At 41.4% G+C, this 17,162-nt stretch overlaps 1 protein-coding gene across 1 annotated transcript; it reads left to right on the forward strand.

Annotated features, from left to right (window-relative positions):
* Window positions 1-6,928: 6,928 nt before the first annotated feature.
* Window positions 6,929-8,804, forward strand: LOC140366234 (odorant receptor 131-2-like). The gene is made up of 2 exons (XM_072452903.1): window positions 6,929-7,081; window positions 8,025-8,804. Exons 1-2 carry the CDS (start codon window positions 6,929-6,931, stop codon window positions 8,802-8,804), a joined length of 933 nt encoding a protein of 310 aa, XP_072309004.1.
* Window positions 8,805-17,162: the final 8,358 nt, after the last annotated feature.

Consider the following 17,162-nt stretch of genomic DNA (forward strand, 5'->3'; position numbering starts at 1 on the left):
CAATAATATTCCAATATCTGACATGTTTTTAATTTGCTTATGTGGAATAAAACTTTTTGAAAAAAGCTTGTGTCTTATATTACATTGGAAATATTGCATTTGTTTACACTTTACAAGCATTTGGGGTGTTTCATTATGGGAATCGCCTTGGGTGTGATTACACACAAAAGCTCCAATGGCACCACATCCGAATGACTGTATCTCGGGCTCCGACCCCTCCTCTGATACAGCCTCCTACTGTAATCATTCAAAAGCGACACTCTGCTTTGCAAGGAGGGTAATGTAGGTGAAACACCTCCCTTTGTTATCAAAGTAACCTTGAGGTTTTTCTTTTTTCAACATTGTTTGATGTTGCGTGTTAACCCTGCGACTATCAAGGCCTTGTCCAGGGTGTACCCCACCCAAGGCCCAATGTCACTGGGCTTGGCTCTAGAAGCCCGTGATTCAATAGAGAACAAGTGGTTGAAGATGAATGATTGTTCAGTGTTTCACTCTTGGAGATATGGCTCATCCACATATTGCTAATACAGCTCCTAAAGCTGTAGGGCACCGCAGTGCCAGACAGGGACTTAAAACAGCGCCAGATTGTTCCAGGACCACTTGAGCCAATGACGGGCCAGAGATGTCTGTAGAACCGTACAAAGGTACGTGGCAACGGAAGCCCAGCTGGATGCAGTAAATATGTTCTGTACAGAGATACCTCTTAACAGGGCCCAGGAAGTAGCTGGACATCAAACACAGGTCCATTTAATTGATGGCATTTTGAATCCACATAGATACCTTGACAAGATCCTGAGGCTCATTGTCGTGTCATTGATCCACAACCACCACCTGACGCTGCAGCATGATAATGCACGGCCCCATGTTGCAAGGATGTGTACACAATTCCTCGAAGCTGAAGACATGCCAGTTATTGCATGGCCAACATACTTACCAAACATGTCACCCTCTGACCATGTTCGGGAAGCTCTGGCTTATCTCGGCAAAGGAGAAGTGCTCACTCTCACACATTTTGACAGACATGTGTACACTATTTGAGAGTAATGGATCATTTGTGCATATTGAAAATGTTTTATGTTTGAGGTTAGCTCATGAAAAATTAAAGCAACAAGGTATTTTATTTATTTTGTTCAGTGTAAACCAAAGAGATGGCTTCAACAATGCAATGAGCAATACTTTGACTGGACACTTTCCATATGGTAATAGGCCCAAGACACAAACAGCATTTCTCCTGTTTTTTGTTTTGTTTTATATATACATATATATAAATAGATAGATAGATAGATATAAACTCTTTATTTATCCCCCTTCAAGTAGGGGTCCTCTACCAGAGGCCTGGGAGCTTGAGGGTCCTGCGCAGTATCTTTGCTGTTCCTAGCACTGCACTTTTCTGAACCAAGATGTCAATTGATGTTTTTCCTGGGATTTACTCAAGCCATTCCTCCAGTTTGGGGGCCACTGTCCCAGTGCTCCGATCACTACAGGCACCACCAATACCTTTACGCTCCAGGCCTTCTCCAGCTCCTCTCTGAGGCATTGGTATTTCTCTTGTTTCTCATGTTCCTCCTTCCGGATGTTACCATCCCATGGTACTGCAATGTCCACGACAATGGCTTTCCTCTGCATCTTGTAAACCACCACTATATCCGGTTCGTTCGCCATTACCATTCGGTCTGTCTGTATCTGGAAGTCTCAGAGGACCATGGCTCGGTCATTTTCCACCACCTGTGGAGTGTTTTTTCACTTTGTCCTTGGGGTCTCCAGTCCGTACTTTGCACAGATGTTTCTGTACACTATGCGAGTAGTGTACCCTTAGCAGTGTGTTCATTTGGGCTGCTAGGCGCTCGTGGAGTGAGTTGACCTTCTTAAGCCAGTATGCATGTCTCATGTTAGGACCCAGTGCAGTCCAGTTTTTCATGCCTGAGACTCTTTCCTTTATGTCTGCCACAGTGATGGTAACGGGATTCTGTTCCGGGATGTTGCTGTGGTCCTCTCTCAAAACCATCAGCCACTGTGCATCTCGGTTGTGGGATGCTTTCCTCTCCCATATGTGACTCGCCACGGGAAAAACCGCCACAAGTGGCCCCCGACCAAACTGAGATAAAGCCAAAATAAGATTTTTTTTTTCAAATGTATGATTTTTGTTTTTTTGCAGAATGTGCAAGTTGAAGTTATGAAGGAGCCCCTGTGTGCATCAGATAACACTATTGGTTGTCTTAAATGTATACATTAAGCTGTTAAAAATGGGTAGTTTTCGTGTCTTTTTCCAGCGCTCCTGGGGGGCATCACTTATTTCTAGCCAGCGCAATGTTGATCTTTTTCCACGAGTCAGCTGCGAACCACATGGCTACTTATTCAGCAGCAGCTAGCATTCTCCTCAGAGACATTATTCATTTCTCCAGACTTTCTCCAGAGCTTACATTCCCTGGACTGCATTGCAACGGAACTGAGGTACTTATACTCTAAAGTATTGCTTTAACGCTGTGTTTTAAGGTGGTTTCGTGATATCACTTTAGCCTCGTCACTTTTGCCTCGGGCACTGGAGCAGAGACGGAGCTATGCTAAGCTAACACGCTGCTTCAGTGCGCTCTGCATTATAATATGGGCTTGAATTTAATGTGACTACTTGCTGAATAATTAACATCATGTAGTCTCTTGAAACTAGCTGTTTTGGGATGGTTTAATGTCTGTATCTTCGTGTTTTCGCTTGCTATATTCCAAGCTAGCACCGGCCATGTTTTTCTTTTTTCCTCGGCTTCTGCATAATAAATACGGGCTTGAATTTAATGTGACTACTACTGAATTATTAACATCACGTAGTCTCTTAGCCGCTTTAGCTCGCTACATTCGCGCTTGTGGCGCGGGCAGCACGGAGCGACGGAAATATTTTGGTGTCCCACTACCATCCTCAAACCTCAGCCCAGCGAGAACACTGTACCTTTATATTTCATTATGTACATATCATGCCAAGTGTTCAATGTTTTGTTGTTTGTGTTGCACTGAATCACCTGTGAATTCTGTTTATCGACAAATGGCAATAAACCCTATTCCGATTCTGATTCTTTGATGCTATTCAGGGCCTTTTGTAATCCAAGTATTTCCATTTTAATATAGTTACTTTTAATTCAAGTCCAGTTCAAGTCATGACGCTACATCAATAAAACATCACTACTTTTAGTCTTTAGTGACAACTGTAGGGGGACGGTGCTGTCAGTGTGACAGGGGGGAGGGCTTATCCCAATGAGATGTAAATGAGCCCCCCTGTGACTCTGGGCTCACTTAGGTGAAAAACTTTGAGCCCCGTTTTCTCAGTGAAAGGTTTTGAGAGTTGTATACATTCAAATGACCACAACTAACTCAAATATTATCAGATGTGCATGAGTGAGACATCATTGGATAGCTTTGAATTCACACTCTGAATCTGTGAATAACTCAAAATGTCTCTGGGTAGACTTGTGACTGGTTTTCATACGGCCGGTCACAATTGCCTTTCCAGTACTGTTCAGTTTCCAGCCTTGTTGGGCCTGCTCTGCTGTTATTACCCTGCCACACTTTCGCCGGTTGAGACGAGAACAACCCGTTTATTCTCCTGGCTTCATTCTCTCTCATGTACCTCTTTGGGCAGCTGTCTAGGGCTTGGAGCCATCAGACACACAGACACACAGACACACGTTTTTAGAATATAAAGATTACAACACAAAAAGCAACACGGGTGCACGGTGGCAAAGGCGGTTAGCGCTCTTGCCTCCCAAGAAGGAGATCATGGGTTCTATTCTCAGACCAGACCTGCAGTCAGGTGTATGCTCCAAAGGTTTCCATTGATTGTGTCCATTGCAGGAGTCCTTAGTTCTTCTCTCGCTCTTTCTCTCTCTCTTTGCCTCTTTTTTTTTTTCATGGTGTAGCATAAACACACACTTTGAAGACATACAGTAGGTGGCAGTAATGTAACACTTTATGGGTACCAGCCGCCACTAAACACCAAAGAAGAAGAAGTAGCCCTATTGCCCATATACATAGTCCTGAAATCACATGAAATGGCAATGCCAAAAATATTCTGTATCTTTTTGTTGGATACAGGATAGCCCCAAAACATGTCTGCATTTCTTTATAATAAGGGTCAGTTTGACATGGTGCCATGAAAAATCACACCACACTTTCCCAACAGAATTCTCTCCAAATGTCTTACTTTGTAGTTGTTTGGCAAGACCAACTCACACAGCCTTCATGTCTGCAGGTTATGTTAGCAAAAAAAAAGGGAAGTCCATTCCTAATGAAAGGCCCACCAAAAAGCTACCTGGCTCAAATCCTCACCCCCCCTGATGGGGGACCACAACTCCAGAGCCTTCTCCAGGAAACTTTCAGTGTCATCGCCCTCCTCTTCCTCCAGTACCCATACAAGTCTGAGATTGTTCCTACGTGACCTCTATTCCAAATCCATGATCTTATTTTTCATATTCTTGTTTTCCAACCGCAGCAACACAATTTTGGCCCTCAGTATTGTCTGAATAACATTGTTCAACTTTATCAATTGGTGCTCCGTTTCCTCCCTAGGTTTGTTTTTCTTCCTTTTGTAGCTCCAGCCAGTAGATGGAGCTTTAATTAAATTTTTGATGTCATGTGTTTTTGTGTCAAAGTAAAGATACTCAAGAGCATGTTTAAATGACAATAGTGATACAAATAATGCATATTTGTTGGCCTTAAGTTCTTATCAACAATGACATACAGAATACAGAATCAGTGTTTCCTGTTATGAGGAACCTATGGTAAGTACGGTAACTGCTTTGAAGTCCTTCCCCCTGATATAAACCTCCTCATTATGTTTTCTTTTTTTTTAAATTCTCTCTATATAAACTCAGCAGAAAGCCTTGAGACTCCAGTACACCAGAAAAACACACACTGATTGAATCTGCAGGTAAGAAATACCTGGGAACATCTACTCTTTATTTATCACGTAATTATTTATTTAAGTGAAAATGAGCTGTATGCATTTGATGTATTTAAGTTTTTATATTTTTCTGAAAATGTAAGTCATAAAGATAAATCATATTAAAATCGAACAATTGATTTTTGCAATATACAGAAATTACAGGGAACAACTTCAGATGCGCTTAGTATAATTGAATGAATGCACAACTTAAACTAGTGATAACAATAACTATTCAACTTTTAATCAGGTTGAGATTTGTAACTATATTTCAAAATATGACTGCATGTTTTTTACTTCAAGCCACATTTTCAGCCAGTCTAAGAAATTGTTGTACATACTGTGTCTTGTCAAAATTATTCTTATTAAGTTGTTCCTAGATTCAAACAAAAGTGTTCATTAGACTCTTTATCTCACAGCATATCATGCATCAGCAGCTTTAAAACGGCAGATAGAAAACACACAATTATCCTTTAGTTATTTGGATTTCAAGACAACCTAAAACTGACATAATGTGAGAGTACATTGTGTGTATGTCTTACTTTCTACTCATTGTACATTTGTATAGCAATGTGTATATATGTATTTGTCGCTATACAACATGTTCCTTTCTATCTATTATAAGTCCAATCATTAAAACTGAACATGCAAACAGAAACCTTCTATAATATCTTATCCAATATATGTTTCACTACAAATGTAGATAGATAAGAAGCCCAATCATAAAAAAAAAAATAGTTTCCTATCACCATTTTCAAGACTATATTTCTAAAACTGTTCAGCAAAGGACAATTTGTGTGCTGTTTATGTTATTATTATTTCAGTATTGATAATTGTACAAAATGTGTACTTTACAGTAATACTAGATTAAATTGTAGACCTCCAGATCTTCATTTTAAAGCCACAAACTACTCAAGTAAAGACAGTGAGTTGAACAAATGAGAATACTTGTTTAAACCGAAAGGGGGTTTAAGATTCAACCTTTCGGTTCTATTAAATAAATATTTTGAGTATATGTAAATGTATATATAGATTCAACCTTCCAGTTGTATATAATATTATATGATAGTGTTTTGAAACCCTCAATTTGCAGATTGAAAATGACTCTTGGAAACGTTTTGTTTTTCTAAAAACAGAGTCCAAATGATAGAATTGATTTTTTTCCAATGGAACACTCCTGGACGAATGAGGGAGTACACCGACTTGTTACTAGATTCAGTCTTTATTTTTACCTTTCACTAAGAAAACATATTTCATATCATATTTTTATGTAAGCAACAATGAACATCTTCAACATGGAAATCCCAAGTTACAGGCTGGATCTGTGGAGAGGTGACTCCGCACAGAAAGCCTGTTTTGCAAGATTTTTTTCCTCAGTATTTTTTTAATTTTTTGCTTTATAAACAAACTCGCCGATTTGAGAACTCAAGCGGATGCGCACTTCCCCGTGCGGATGCAGAGAAAAGCCTCGATGTTAGACATGCGTTTGTTTATTACGGATCGCATCTCATCTCTCGTCTCCATAGATTTCCGTCTCTTCTGACCCAGCACTTTCTCTGTCTTAATTTTGTCCTGTGCACTGAGGGAACTATATTATTATAGATACATGCGCTTAGACACAGGGAAATATGCTTCTCTCCTGGGGACGAGCCACACGCGGCTGCAGGTGAGCAGTAGGTGCGTTCTATGATTGACATGTGGCAGAACTAATCGGGAGTCCAAGCCATGAGGAAATGAGACTCAGATTTGGCACCAAAAAAACGTCCATTTCGCCTTTAAGCAACAAAATCTCATAAATCAAATTCTGGATTGAGACTCCCATTCCAGGCTGTGCAGCGACACAGCCATAGACACAATCTGAAATGTTGCACTGTGCCCCTTTAAGACTTACTCCCTGTAGGATTTATAGTTGATAATAGTACTATAGTAAATGTAGGATACATAATAGTGAATCAAGTATCCATGTTTTTTCTTTTTCACAGTTCTTCCTTTCAGAATCTCACCATGAATGTGTCCAGTCCGAGCCAAAATGTGTCGCTGCGGCCTTACCGTGACTCATACCAATCTGCAGTGACCAAGAATGTGATTGTCATCGCTTTGGGTCTAATCATAAACTACATAAATGGGATGCTCATTCACACCTTCAGGAAGCACCAGGTCATCATGTCTACAGTGCACTCTATAGTCATTTACAATTAACTACGACTAATAAAACTAAGGACACATTTACCTAAGTTATTTTGACTCACCCAGTGTGAGCCCTTTTACATTCAATGGCAAAGTATATTCTAAAACTAGGCTAAGGTAAGTAAGCTGTTGCAATAGGTCAGTGTACCTTTTGTTTATTTGATTTAAAATAAAAAATAAAAAGTTAATTTTCTATTTTTTTAATAGAGTAGTGATGATCAAGATAATTTGTTTGACTAGAATGAAGAACAGATTCGTTTGCAGTCTGCACCAGTGGTTTTATGGGCCATTTACATGGGAGAAATACAGACTAAAAACATGCACACAATGGCACTTTGTACATTTACAGATTAGAAAGAGAACTGTGCTTATCTGAACACTGGATTTAACACATTTTACACATTTTTCTTCTTCCGCTTCGAACAATCAGTGTGAAGTCTTTTTTTAACGTCCCGACGGCTTTCGGCCCTTCCCAGATCGATTAATGTGAAGAACTCAATTCAGAGTGAGACAAAGATCAATCTGGCCTGAGCCAGGTTTAAATATTTATATTGTTTTTGTAACTTAAACTGTTACATATGTTAAACAGTTGTCGTATGTACTTAGTTATTATTACTAGAGTGGCATCCATCCATGCTCATATTTTCTTCAGCATCAAACATTAAGTATGCACAATAGAATACTCTGGCTACTAGGGACCATAAAATGTATTTAATATCTAAATGTCCAAAAGTTTATGTACTGCTCCTGGTGGTCTGCTCTAGTCAGTCAGTAGCTTTAAAGGGTGGTCCTATAATCTTCACTTGAGTAAAATAAACAGTTTATCTGGAAAAAAAATGTTTAGCAGAGCACATTTGTTGTCAAATCATATTTTTCAAATCATATTTTTATCTTATTTCCCCCCCTCTTCCAGATGTTCTACACGACACCTCGCTACATCCTCTTTATCCATCTTGTGGTCAATGATATGATCCAGCTCACTACTGCCATCACCTTATATGTCAGTAGTTATGTTTTCTACAAAATAAATGCCTCTGTTTGCTTAGCAATTGTTAGTTTTGCCATATTCACCACTTTAAATTCCCCTTTAAACTTAGCCGTCATGGCTGTGGAGTGCTACATTGCCATATGCTTTCCATTACGGCATGTAGAATTTTGCACAGTAAAGACAACATACATATTGATTTCATGGATTTGGTTTTTGAGTTCAATTGGCGTTTTGCCTGACATTTTCTTACTCATCGCTACAGAGCCACGGGAGTTATTTTTGTCTAAACTTTTTTGCGGTGGTAGAAATTTGTTTCCACACCCAGCTAGCGTTAAAAAACAGGAAGTGTTGTACACAATCTACCTTGTTGGAATATGGATAGTTCTCTTTTACACATACCTTCATATATTTTTTGTGGCAAAAGCTGCCAAATCCTCAAGTGGGGATGCAAAAAAGGCAAGAAACACCATCTTGCTTCATGCTTTTCAATTGCTCTTATGCATGCTGACATATGTTTTCCACTTCATGGTAAGATCACTTGGTAGTCTTTTCCCCAGTAGTTTGCCCCACATTACATTTGCAAGTTACATATTTATTCAGATCTTTCCCAGGCTCATTAGCCCCATTGTGTACGGACTGAGAGACCAAATGTTCAGGCAAAGATTGAAAATGTATCTTCTTTGCACCATTTGCTTCAAGCTATGATACGCTTCAATAATATATTCAATGTCTGACATGTTTTTTATTTACTTGTGTGGAATAAAACTTGAAAAAATTGGAATGATTGCATTTTTTTACACTTTACAAGTACTTGGGGTGTTTAATCATGGGAATCGCCTTGGGTGTGATTACACACAAAAGCTCCAATGGCACCACATCCGAATGACTGTATCTCGGGCTCCGCCCCCTCCTCTGATACAGCCTCCTACTGTAATCATTCAAAAGCGACACTCTGCTTTGCAAGGAGGGTAATGTAGGTGAAACACCTCCCTCTGTTATCAAAGTAACCTCAAGTTATTTTTCTAAAATGTTTTGATGTTGCATGTTAACCCTGCGACTAGCAGGGCCTTGTCCAGGGTGTACCCCACCCAAGGCCCAATGTCACTGGGCTTGGCTCTAGAAGCCCGTGATTCAATAGAGAACAAGTGGTTGAAGATGAATGATTGTTCAGTGTTTCACTCTTGGAGATATGGCTCATCCACATATTGCTAATACAGCTCCTAAAGCTGTAGGGCACCGCAGTGCCAGACAGGGACTTAAAACAGCGCCAGATGGCCTTTGTTCCACGACCACCTGAGCCAATGACGGGCCAGAGATGCCTGTAGAACCGTACAAAGGTATGTGGCAACGGAAGCCCAGCTGGCTACAGTACATATGTGACTGACCATGGATAAACCAGTTACAAGAATCAGAATAGGGTTTATTGCCGTTACTCGATAAACAGAATTCACAGGTGATTCAGTGCAACACAAACAGCAAAACATTGAACACTGAGCACTAAACGGCATGATATGTACATAATGAAATATAAAAGGTATAAAGTTATGTAGTGCAATAGGAAGTGGTGATATGTACATCATAAAAATATATGAATCCATGAGTCCAATCAGAGATCATCCTGTGCACTCTTCTGTGCTGTGACTCTTGGCGCTGGGCATTGATTTTTTCAAGAGAAAGGCCTGATTTTTTCATGCAGATAGGTCTGCCTGTCAATGTTCAGTCCAGGTGGGACCAGGACATGGAGATTGTCAACCGGAGGCAGAACAGCTGAATTGCGTAGTAGCTGAAATTCCACAGATTCTGCTCCACAGTGACTTTTCGCAAGCACCACACCTGATCTCTTGGCATCAAAGCCTTACGTAAGCAAATAACAGGACATTTAAGAAATGGCAAACTATTTCACATAAAACACTCATTAACTCATTTTTTTTAACACAATGTGAAAGTTTCAATATAAATGCCTGAAGTGCTGATGACTCTTGATCTTTGGAAGCCGTCTGAAGAAGGGACTCAGATGCTTCTGCCAGTCCAAGTTCTTGACAAACACTTTGCCATCCGCCGTTCCAACAAGCTGTGGGATATTGAGGTGAGACTCAGGAGAGCTGTTTTCCACTACCTGATGACAAGGGCTGTAAAACAAATGAGAACAGTATAAACATATCTTAAGCAGAGAGCAGCACTGAAGTTTTGCCAGGCTAATGTTTACACAATATAGTAGTCAAATACAAACTAACCTCAGCGATGTCTTCCAAAGTGTCAACCCTGGTCTTCATGTATGCTCGCTTGATAAGTCCAAAGGCGCAATCAGGGGAGAATTTGGTGTGGCCAGCAATAAGGAAGTGGACGTCCATTGTGCTGAACGTGCGTCGCTTCGTGCTGACCGGCTGCAGAGGGTTTGAGGGAATGTGTATCTGTAGAAGACAGAGGGAGAGATGGAAGGAATTAGATGAAGACATGTGACATTTGATAAGATATTCCTTTATTGTCCACAGATGGAGAAATGTCATTGTTGCAACGCAACAATGACATTTCTCCAAGATAGAAGATACAGAGGAAAAGGACAGATAACTTATAGGAAGTTTAAAAAACACTCTTTATAGAAGATCTCTTATAAACAAAATCTCCTATAGACAGAACTTCTCATTTCTCAATAAGGAATGGAGGGGAAAAATAAAGATAAAATAAAAATGTCTAGCGTAAGACAAAATAATACTAATAATAATGGTAAAATAAACACTATTTACATCAGTTATATGCACATGAATGTGACATTATTGCATGTGATAAAGACATTTATGTCTTTTCATACAGTAACAGTCTATAATTGCTATTCTGCATTTGCACTTTATTGTACATTTAATAAAGTGAAGTTAAGTAAATGATGTGTAATAAATAGTACCTGCTGTACAAAGTCGAAGCTGTAATGTAATGTATTCAGTAGTAGTCACATTAAATTCAAGCCCGTATTTATTATGCAGAAGCCGAAGAAAAAAGGAAAACAGGCCGATGCTAGCTTGGAATGTAGCGAGCTAAAGCGGCTAACGCGGCTAACAGTAAAACACACGAAGACACAGACATTATACCATCCCAAAACAGCTAGTTTCAAGAGACTACGTGATGTAAATTATTAATATAAGTGGTCACATTAAATTCAAGCCCGTATTTATAATGCGCGTGTGTGTGAGTGCACTGAAGCAGCGTTTAAGTTTAGCATTGCTCCGTCGCTGCTCCGGTGCCCGAGGCAAAAGTGACGAGGCTAAAGTGACATCACGAAACCACCTTAAAACACAGCGTTAAAGCAATATTTTAGAGTAAAGCTACGTACAGACCGCCGCGGCCTAATCGCGCCCGACGCAGAATTTGAGCGCGTGTACATTTAAAAGGTTTACGCACCGGACGCGCGCTATCGACGCCCCAGCCACTGTACACAGGCAGCGCAGTAGAGGTGTTGTCGCATGAGCAGTGGAGTTGATGACGGTGTGGCCTTTCATTGTGTAAAATGGCGGATATCGAGAGTGTTGTTTTCACGTATTTGGTTTTCAAAACCCTCACACGGAGGCGCCGGTCTCTGTATTCCACCGTGAATACATGGTACAGCTTCTTTCTCCCACAAACAGCCACAATCAATCGTTCGTCTGCCATTGTTGACGGGCAAGGAAAAAGTGGCGCTTCTTGGGGAATTCCACGGGGAATACCGGAAATGCGAGGGGCAATACGTACGTACGTACGTCACTGGAGCGTCAGCTCTGATTGGCTGCTGCGGCGGCTGCTACGCTTCAGCTGCCAGAGACCTCAACATATCTGAACGCGTCGCGTAAGCCGCTTTCGTGGCCTTGGCCGGCTCATACGCACGCTCAAAGCGTTGAGAGCGTAAAAAAACGCACCAATCGCGCCGCAAAAACGAAGAAATCGCGCCGCGGATAACGCGCTATGTGCTCGACGCGCGTTTACCACTTTGAATGTAAACTGGACGCTTCGGCCGCGGCGGTGTGGAACGGCCATATAGGTACCGCAGTTCCGTTGCAATGCAGTCCAGGGAATCATAAGCTCTGGAGAAGGTCTGCAGAAATGAATAATGTCTCTGAGGAGAACGTGTAGCTGCTGCTGAATCAGTAGCCATGTTGTTCGCAGCTGATTGGTGGAAAAATATCAACGTTGTGCTGCAGAAAAAAGGTAATGCCCCCCGCGCGGAGCACGAAAACTACCCATTTTTAACGGCTTGATGTGTACTTTTAAGGTAACGAATACTGTTATCTGAAGCACGGAGGGGCTCTTTTATAACTTCAACTTTCACATAATGCCAAAAAACGAAAATCACAAATTTGAGGAAAAAAACCTAAAACCCTGTTTTTCTCAGTTTGGTTGGGGCCGACTTGTAACGGCTTTTACGGTGCTCCGTCACATATAAGATAATCCTTTATTGTCCCACATGGGGAAATTTCATTGGTGCAACGCAGGTAGATACAGAGGTAGATACAACAGAAGAACAGATCACTTATAGGAAGTCTGAAAACCACTTTCAGTAGAAGATCTCCTATAAATAAATAAAAACTCCCATAGACAAATAAATAAATAAATACCATTGCATGTGATCACAACAGTAATTGCACATGAATATGTGTCACGACAGCACATAGATTGCACATGAATTTCACAGTAATTGCACATGAATTCCAACAGCAATTGCACATACGACAGAATTGCACATCAGTATTAGGTTAGGTCAGTATTGCGACGGGATAACGTGACGATCTCCGGGTAAGACGACTGTTCTCCGCAGTTTCATGAGTTCCTCCTTTGTGTAAACGCGGTACGGCGCCGGCCGGGGGGCGGGGCCGGAGCCGGGGGACTCAGAGCCAAGACACATCGCCACGACACGACGAAAACACTCAATCCAGCCGAATAAAGTCAAAACAAGTTAATTTAAAGCGATTCCAGTGCGTGTCCCGATCGTTCGTGAAGTTCCTCTTTCATATAAACGTGTATATAAACGTGTACCGACGACACGCCGTACTTTAGCGCGGCCGGAGGGCACGGGGAGGGGCTGGTGGGCTCGCTCGGAGCTAGCTCACGTCACAACAACACAACGAACGCAACGAAAAACGCTCAAATCCAGCCGAAAAAAGTCAAAAACAGTTGAATTAAAAAAACTATTCCAGCGCGTGTCCCTATCGTACAGTAAAATAGAAAAGATATACTAACTATATTTACAAAATATAAAGAGATAAAGCACAATAAGTGTGAGAAAGAAGAGAGAGCGTTTACACCGGGCTGCCAGCTGTACCAGCGCCTTATGACGTGTATGTTATATGTTCTGTACAGAGATACCTCTTAACAGGGCCCAGGAAGTAGCTGGACATCAAACACAGGTCCATTTAATTGATGGCATTTTGAATCCACATAGATACCTTGACAAGATCCTGAGGCCCATTGTTGTGTCATTGATCCACAACCACCACCTGAAGTTGCAGCATGATAAAGCACGGCCCCATGTTGCAAGGATGTGTACACAATTCCTCGAAGCTGAAGACATGCCAGTTATTGCATGGCCAACATACTTACCAAACATGTCACCCTCTGACCATGTTCGGGAAGCTCTGGCTTATCTCGGCAAAGGAGAAGTGCTCACTCCCACACATTTTGACAGACATGTGTACACTATTTGAGAGTAATGGATCATTTGTGTATATTTGTTTATTTTGTTCAGTGTAAACCAAAGAGATGGCTTCAACAATGCAGTGAGCAATACTTTGACTGGACACTTTCCATATGGTAATAGGCCCAAGACACAAACAGCATTTCTCCTGTTTTTTTGTTTTGTTTTGTTTTATATATGCATATATATAAATAGATGGATAGATGGATAGATATAAACTCACCCTCTTTATTTATACCCCTTCAAGTATGGGTCCTCTACCAGAGGCCTGGGAGCTTGAGGGTCCTGCGCAGTATCTTTGCTGTTCCTAGCACTGCACTTTTCTGAACCAAGATGTCAATTGATGTTTTTCCTGGGATTTACTCAAGCCATTCCTCCAGTTTGGGGGCCACTGTCCCAGTGCTCCGATCACTACAGGCACCACCAATACCTTTACGCTCCAGGCCTTCTCCAGCTCCTCTCTGAGGCATTGGTATTTCTCTAGTTTCTCATGTTCCTCCTTCCGGATGTTACCATCCCATGGTACTGCAATGTCCACGACAATGGCTTTCCTCTGCACCTTGTAAACCACCACTATATCCGCTTGGTTCGCCATTACCATTCGGTCAGTCTGTATCTGGAAGTCCTAGAGGACCTTGGCTCGGTCATTCTCCACCACCTGTGGAGTGCTTTTTCACTTTGTCCTTGGGGTCTCCAGCCCGTACTCTGCACTGGCTCCCTGTGGCTCAGAGAATAGACTTTAAAGCAGCTCTGCTTGTGTACAAGTCTCTCCATGGCCTAGCACCAAAGTACATCTTGGATATGTTAGTGCCATATGAACCATCTCGGACTCTGAGGACCTCAGGGACCGGCCTCCTGCGGGTGCCCAGAGTCAGGACAAAACATGGGGAATCTGCGTTTCAGTTTTATGCAGCTAAAATCTGGAACAGTCTTCCTGAAGATATGAGACAGGCTTCTACTCTGACAAAGTTCAAATCTAAGCTAAAAACAGTTTTGTTTAGCTGCGCATATGACTGAAAGGATTTTTTCTTTGCACTCTTCTCTTTTGTTTGTGATTTTATTAGTTTAGAAAATCAGTTGGATAGATAATTTTTAATTTAGTTAATTTTATTGTAGTTAATTTTTATCGTTGCACTCTTCTCTTTTGTTTGTGATTTTATTAGTTTAGAAAATCAGTTGGATTGATAATTTTTAATTTAGTTAATTTTATTGTATTTCTGTAATTTCTTTGTGATTTGAATGCATTTTTCCTGCTGTGTGAAGCACTTTGAATTGCCTTGTGTATGAAATGTGCTCTACAAATAAACTTGCCTTGCCTTGCCTTGCCTTGCCTAGAAGTCTGTCTCACATCTTCAGGAAGACTGTTCCAGATTTTAGCTGCATAAAACTGAAATGCAGATTCCCTATGTTTTGTCCTGACTCTGGGCACCAGCAGGAGGCCGGTCCCTGAGGTCCTCAGAGTCCGAGATGGTTCATATGGCACTAACATATCCAAAATGTACTTTGGTGCTAGGGTTAGCTGCTTTAAAGTCTATTCTCTGAGCCACAGGGAGCCAGTGCAGAGACCTGAGAACAGGACTAATGTGATCATACTTCCTGGTTCTAGTCAGGACCCGAGCAGCAGCGTTCTGGATGTACTGCAGCTATTTTACAACCCGTTTGGAGAGGCCAGTGAGCAGGCTGTTACAGTAGTCTAATCTACTGGAGACAAACGCATGGATAAGTCTCTCTAAATCTGGTTTTGATATTTTCACTATATTTTTGATTTTGGCAATGTTTTTTAGATGGTAAAAAGCTGCTGATGTTATTGATTTGACGTGGCTATTAAAGTTCAAGTCTGAGTCCATTATTACCCCCAGATTTCTAACTTGGTTTGTAGGTTTTAGAGCGAGACTCTGGAGGTGACCGCTAACACTTTCTCTTTGTTTCTGTGGGCCAAAAACGATTATTTCAGTCTTGTCTGAGTTCAGCTGGAGAAAGTTGTTTTGCATCCACACACTGATCTGTTGGATGCAGTGACAGAGTGAATCTACTGGTCCATAGTCACCTGCCGACAGTGAAACATAGATCTGAGTGTCGTCTGCATAATTGTGATAGGACACATTTTCACTGCGTATCAACTGACCTAACGGCAGCATGTAGAGGTTGAACAGAAGGGGACCCAGGACTGACCCTTGGGGCACTCCCCAGGTCAGGGTCATGTGGTCTGAGACACAGCTACCAATTTCAACAAAGTACTTCCCGTCTTCCGGATAGGACCTTAACCAGTTTAGGGCAGTGCAAGTGATGCCCACCCAGTCCTCTAGTCTCTGTAAGAGGATCCCATGATCGACAGTGTCAAAAGCAGCACTCAGATCTAACAGAACTTAGACTGAAGCTTTGCCCGTGTCAGTGTTCAGGCGGATGTCATTTGTCACCTTGGCAAGAGCAGTCTCAGTGCTGTGATGAGGTCTAAAACCTGACTGAAAAACATCAAATGAGTTGTTTATTAAGAGGAAATCTGTGAGCTGTTGGTAAACAACCTTTTCAAGGACTTTGCCCCAAAATGGCAGAATAGAGATGGGCCGGTAATTACTCAGTACTGCGGCATCAAGACTGCTCTTCTTTAGGAGAGGCTTTATGACCGCAGTTTTCAAAGACATTGGGAATGTTCCAGATTGAAGCGACATGTTAACTATGTGAGTGAGTGGTGCTAACAAACTGTTCAGCACAGACTTTAGAAATCTGGTGGGTAACACATCGAGGCAGCATGTAGATGAACTCAGACTGGTGATGATCTCATGGACAGTTTTGTCAGTTACTGGTGCAAAGTGAGTTAGCTCTAAGTGTCTTGGTGGTTTTAGGGTAATTTTTTGCATTGTGGGATTTATAGCATTTTTAATGCCCTGAACTTTGTCATTAAAGAATAATGCAAACTCATTACACTTGGATGAGGAAATGAGTTTTCTCGTGTTTCAGATTCAAACTTAAAGTTGGGTGGAGCAGATTCTATCAGAACTACATTTCCTGTGTTTTTGTCAAGCCATGTTTCAGTTAAAAACATAAAATCAAGATTATAAGAAGTAATACAATTATAAACTAAAAGTGATTTGTTACATAAGGATCTGACATTTAGCACAGCAAGTTTCAGACTAGTTTCAGTGGGACTGGGCTTTATCTTTTCACAGGGAATATGAATCACATTTCTCAGATTGGGCCTGACTCGCATTTTGTTTTCCCATCTGTGTGATTATGTGACTACAGAAATAGCACTAGGGGGGGCTCTTTTTACATAGGGCCCCGGGTTGGTTTGATTTTTAATATGACAATAAGTCCCGGCAACGCTGAGACCCAGTGCATCCTAGCTATGGGAGATACCAGGTGAAAGGCGAGGTTGGATGGGTGGTGGGGCTTTTGTAGCCGAGGAG

The sequence above is a fragment of the Eucyclogobius newberryi genome, unplaced genomic scaffold (assembly GCF_026437365.1).
Source record: "Eucyclogobius newberryi isolate DKJ021-1_F unplaced genomic scaffold, fEucNew1.0.hap1 SCAF_19, whole genome shotgun sequence".
Taxonomy (NCBI): domain Eukaryota; kingdom Metazoa; phylum Chordata; class Actinopteri; order Gobiiformes; family Gobiidae; genus Eucyclogobius; species Eucyclogobius newberryi.

What these genes read in the sequence shown, in the direction of transcription:
- LOC140366234 (XM_072452903.1), top strand. Translation starts at nt 6,929, where the DNA reads ATGAATGTGTCCAGTCCGAGCCAAAATGTGTCGCTGCGGCCTTACCGT. An exon ending in ACACCTTCAGGAAGCACCAG is followed by an intron (nt 7,082 to 8,024) that starts GTCATCATGTCT and finishes CCCCTCTTCCAG; the next exon opens with ATGTTCTACACGACACCTCG.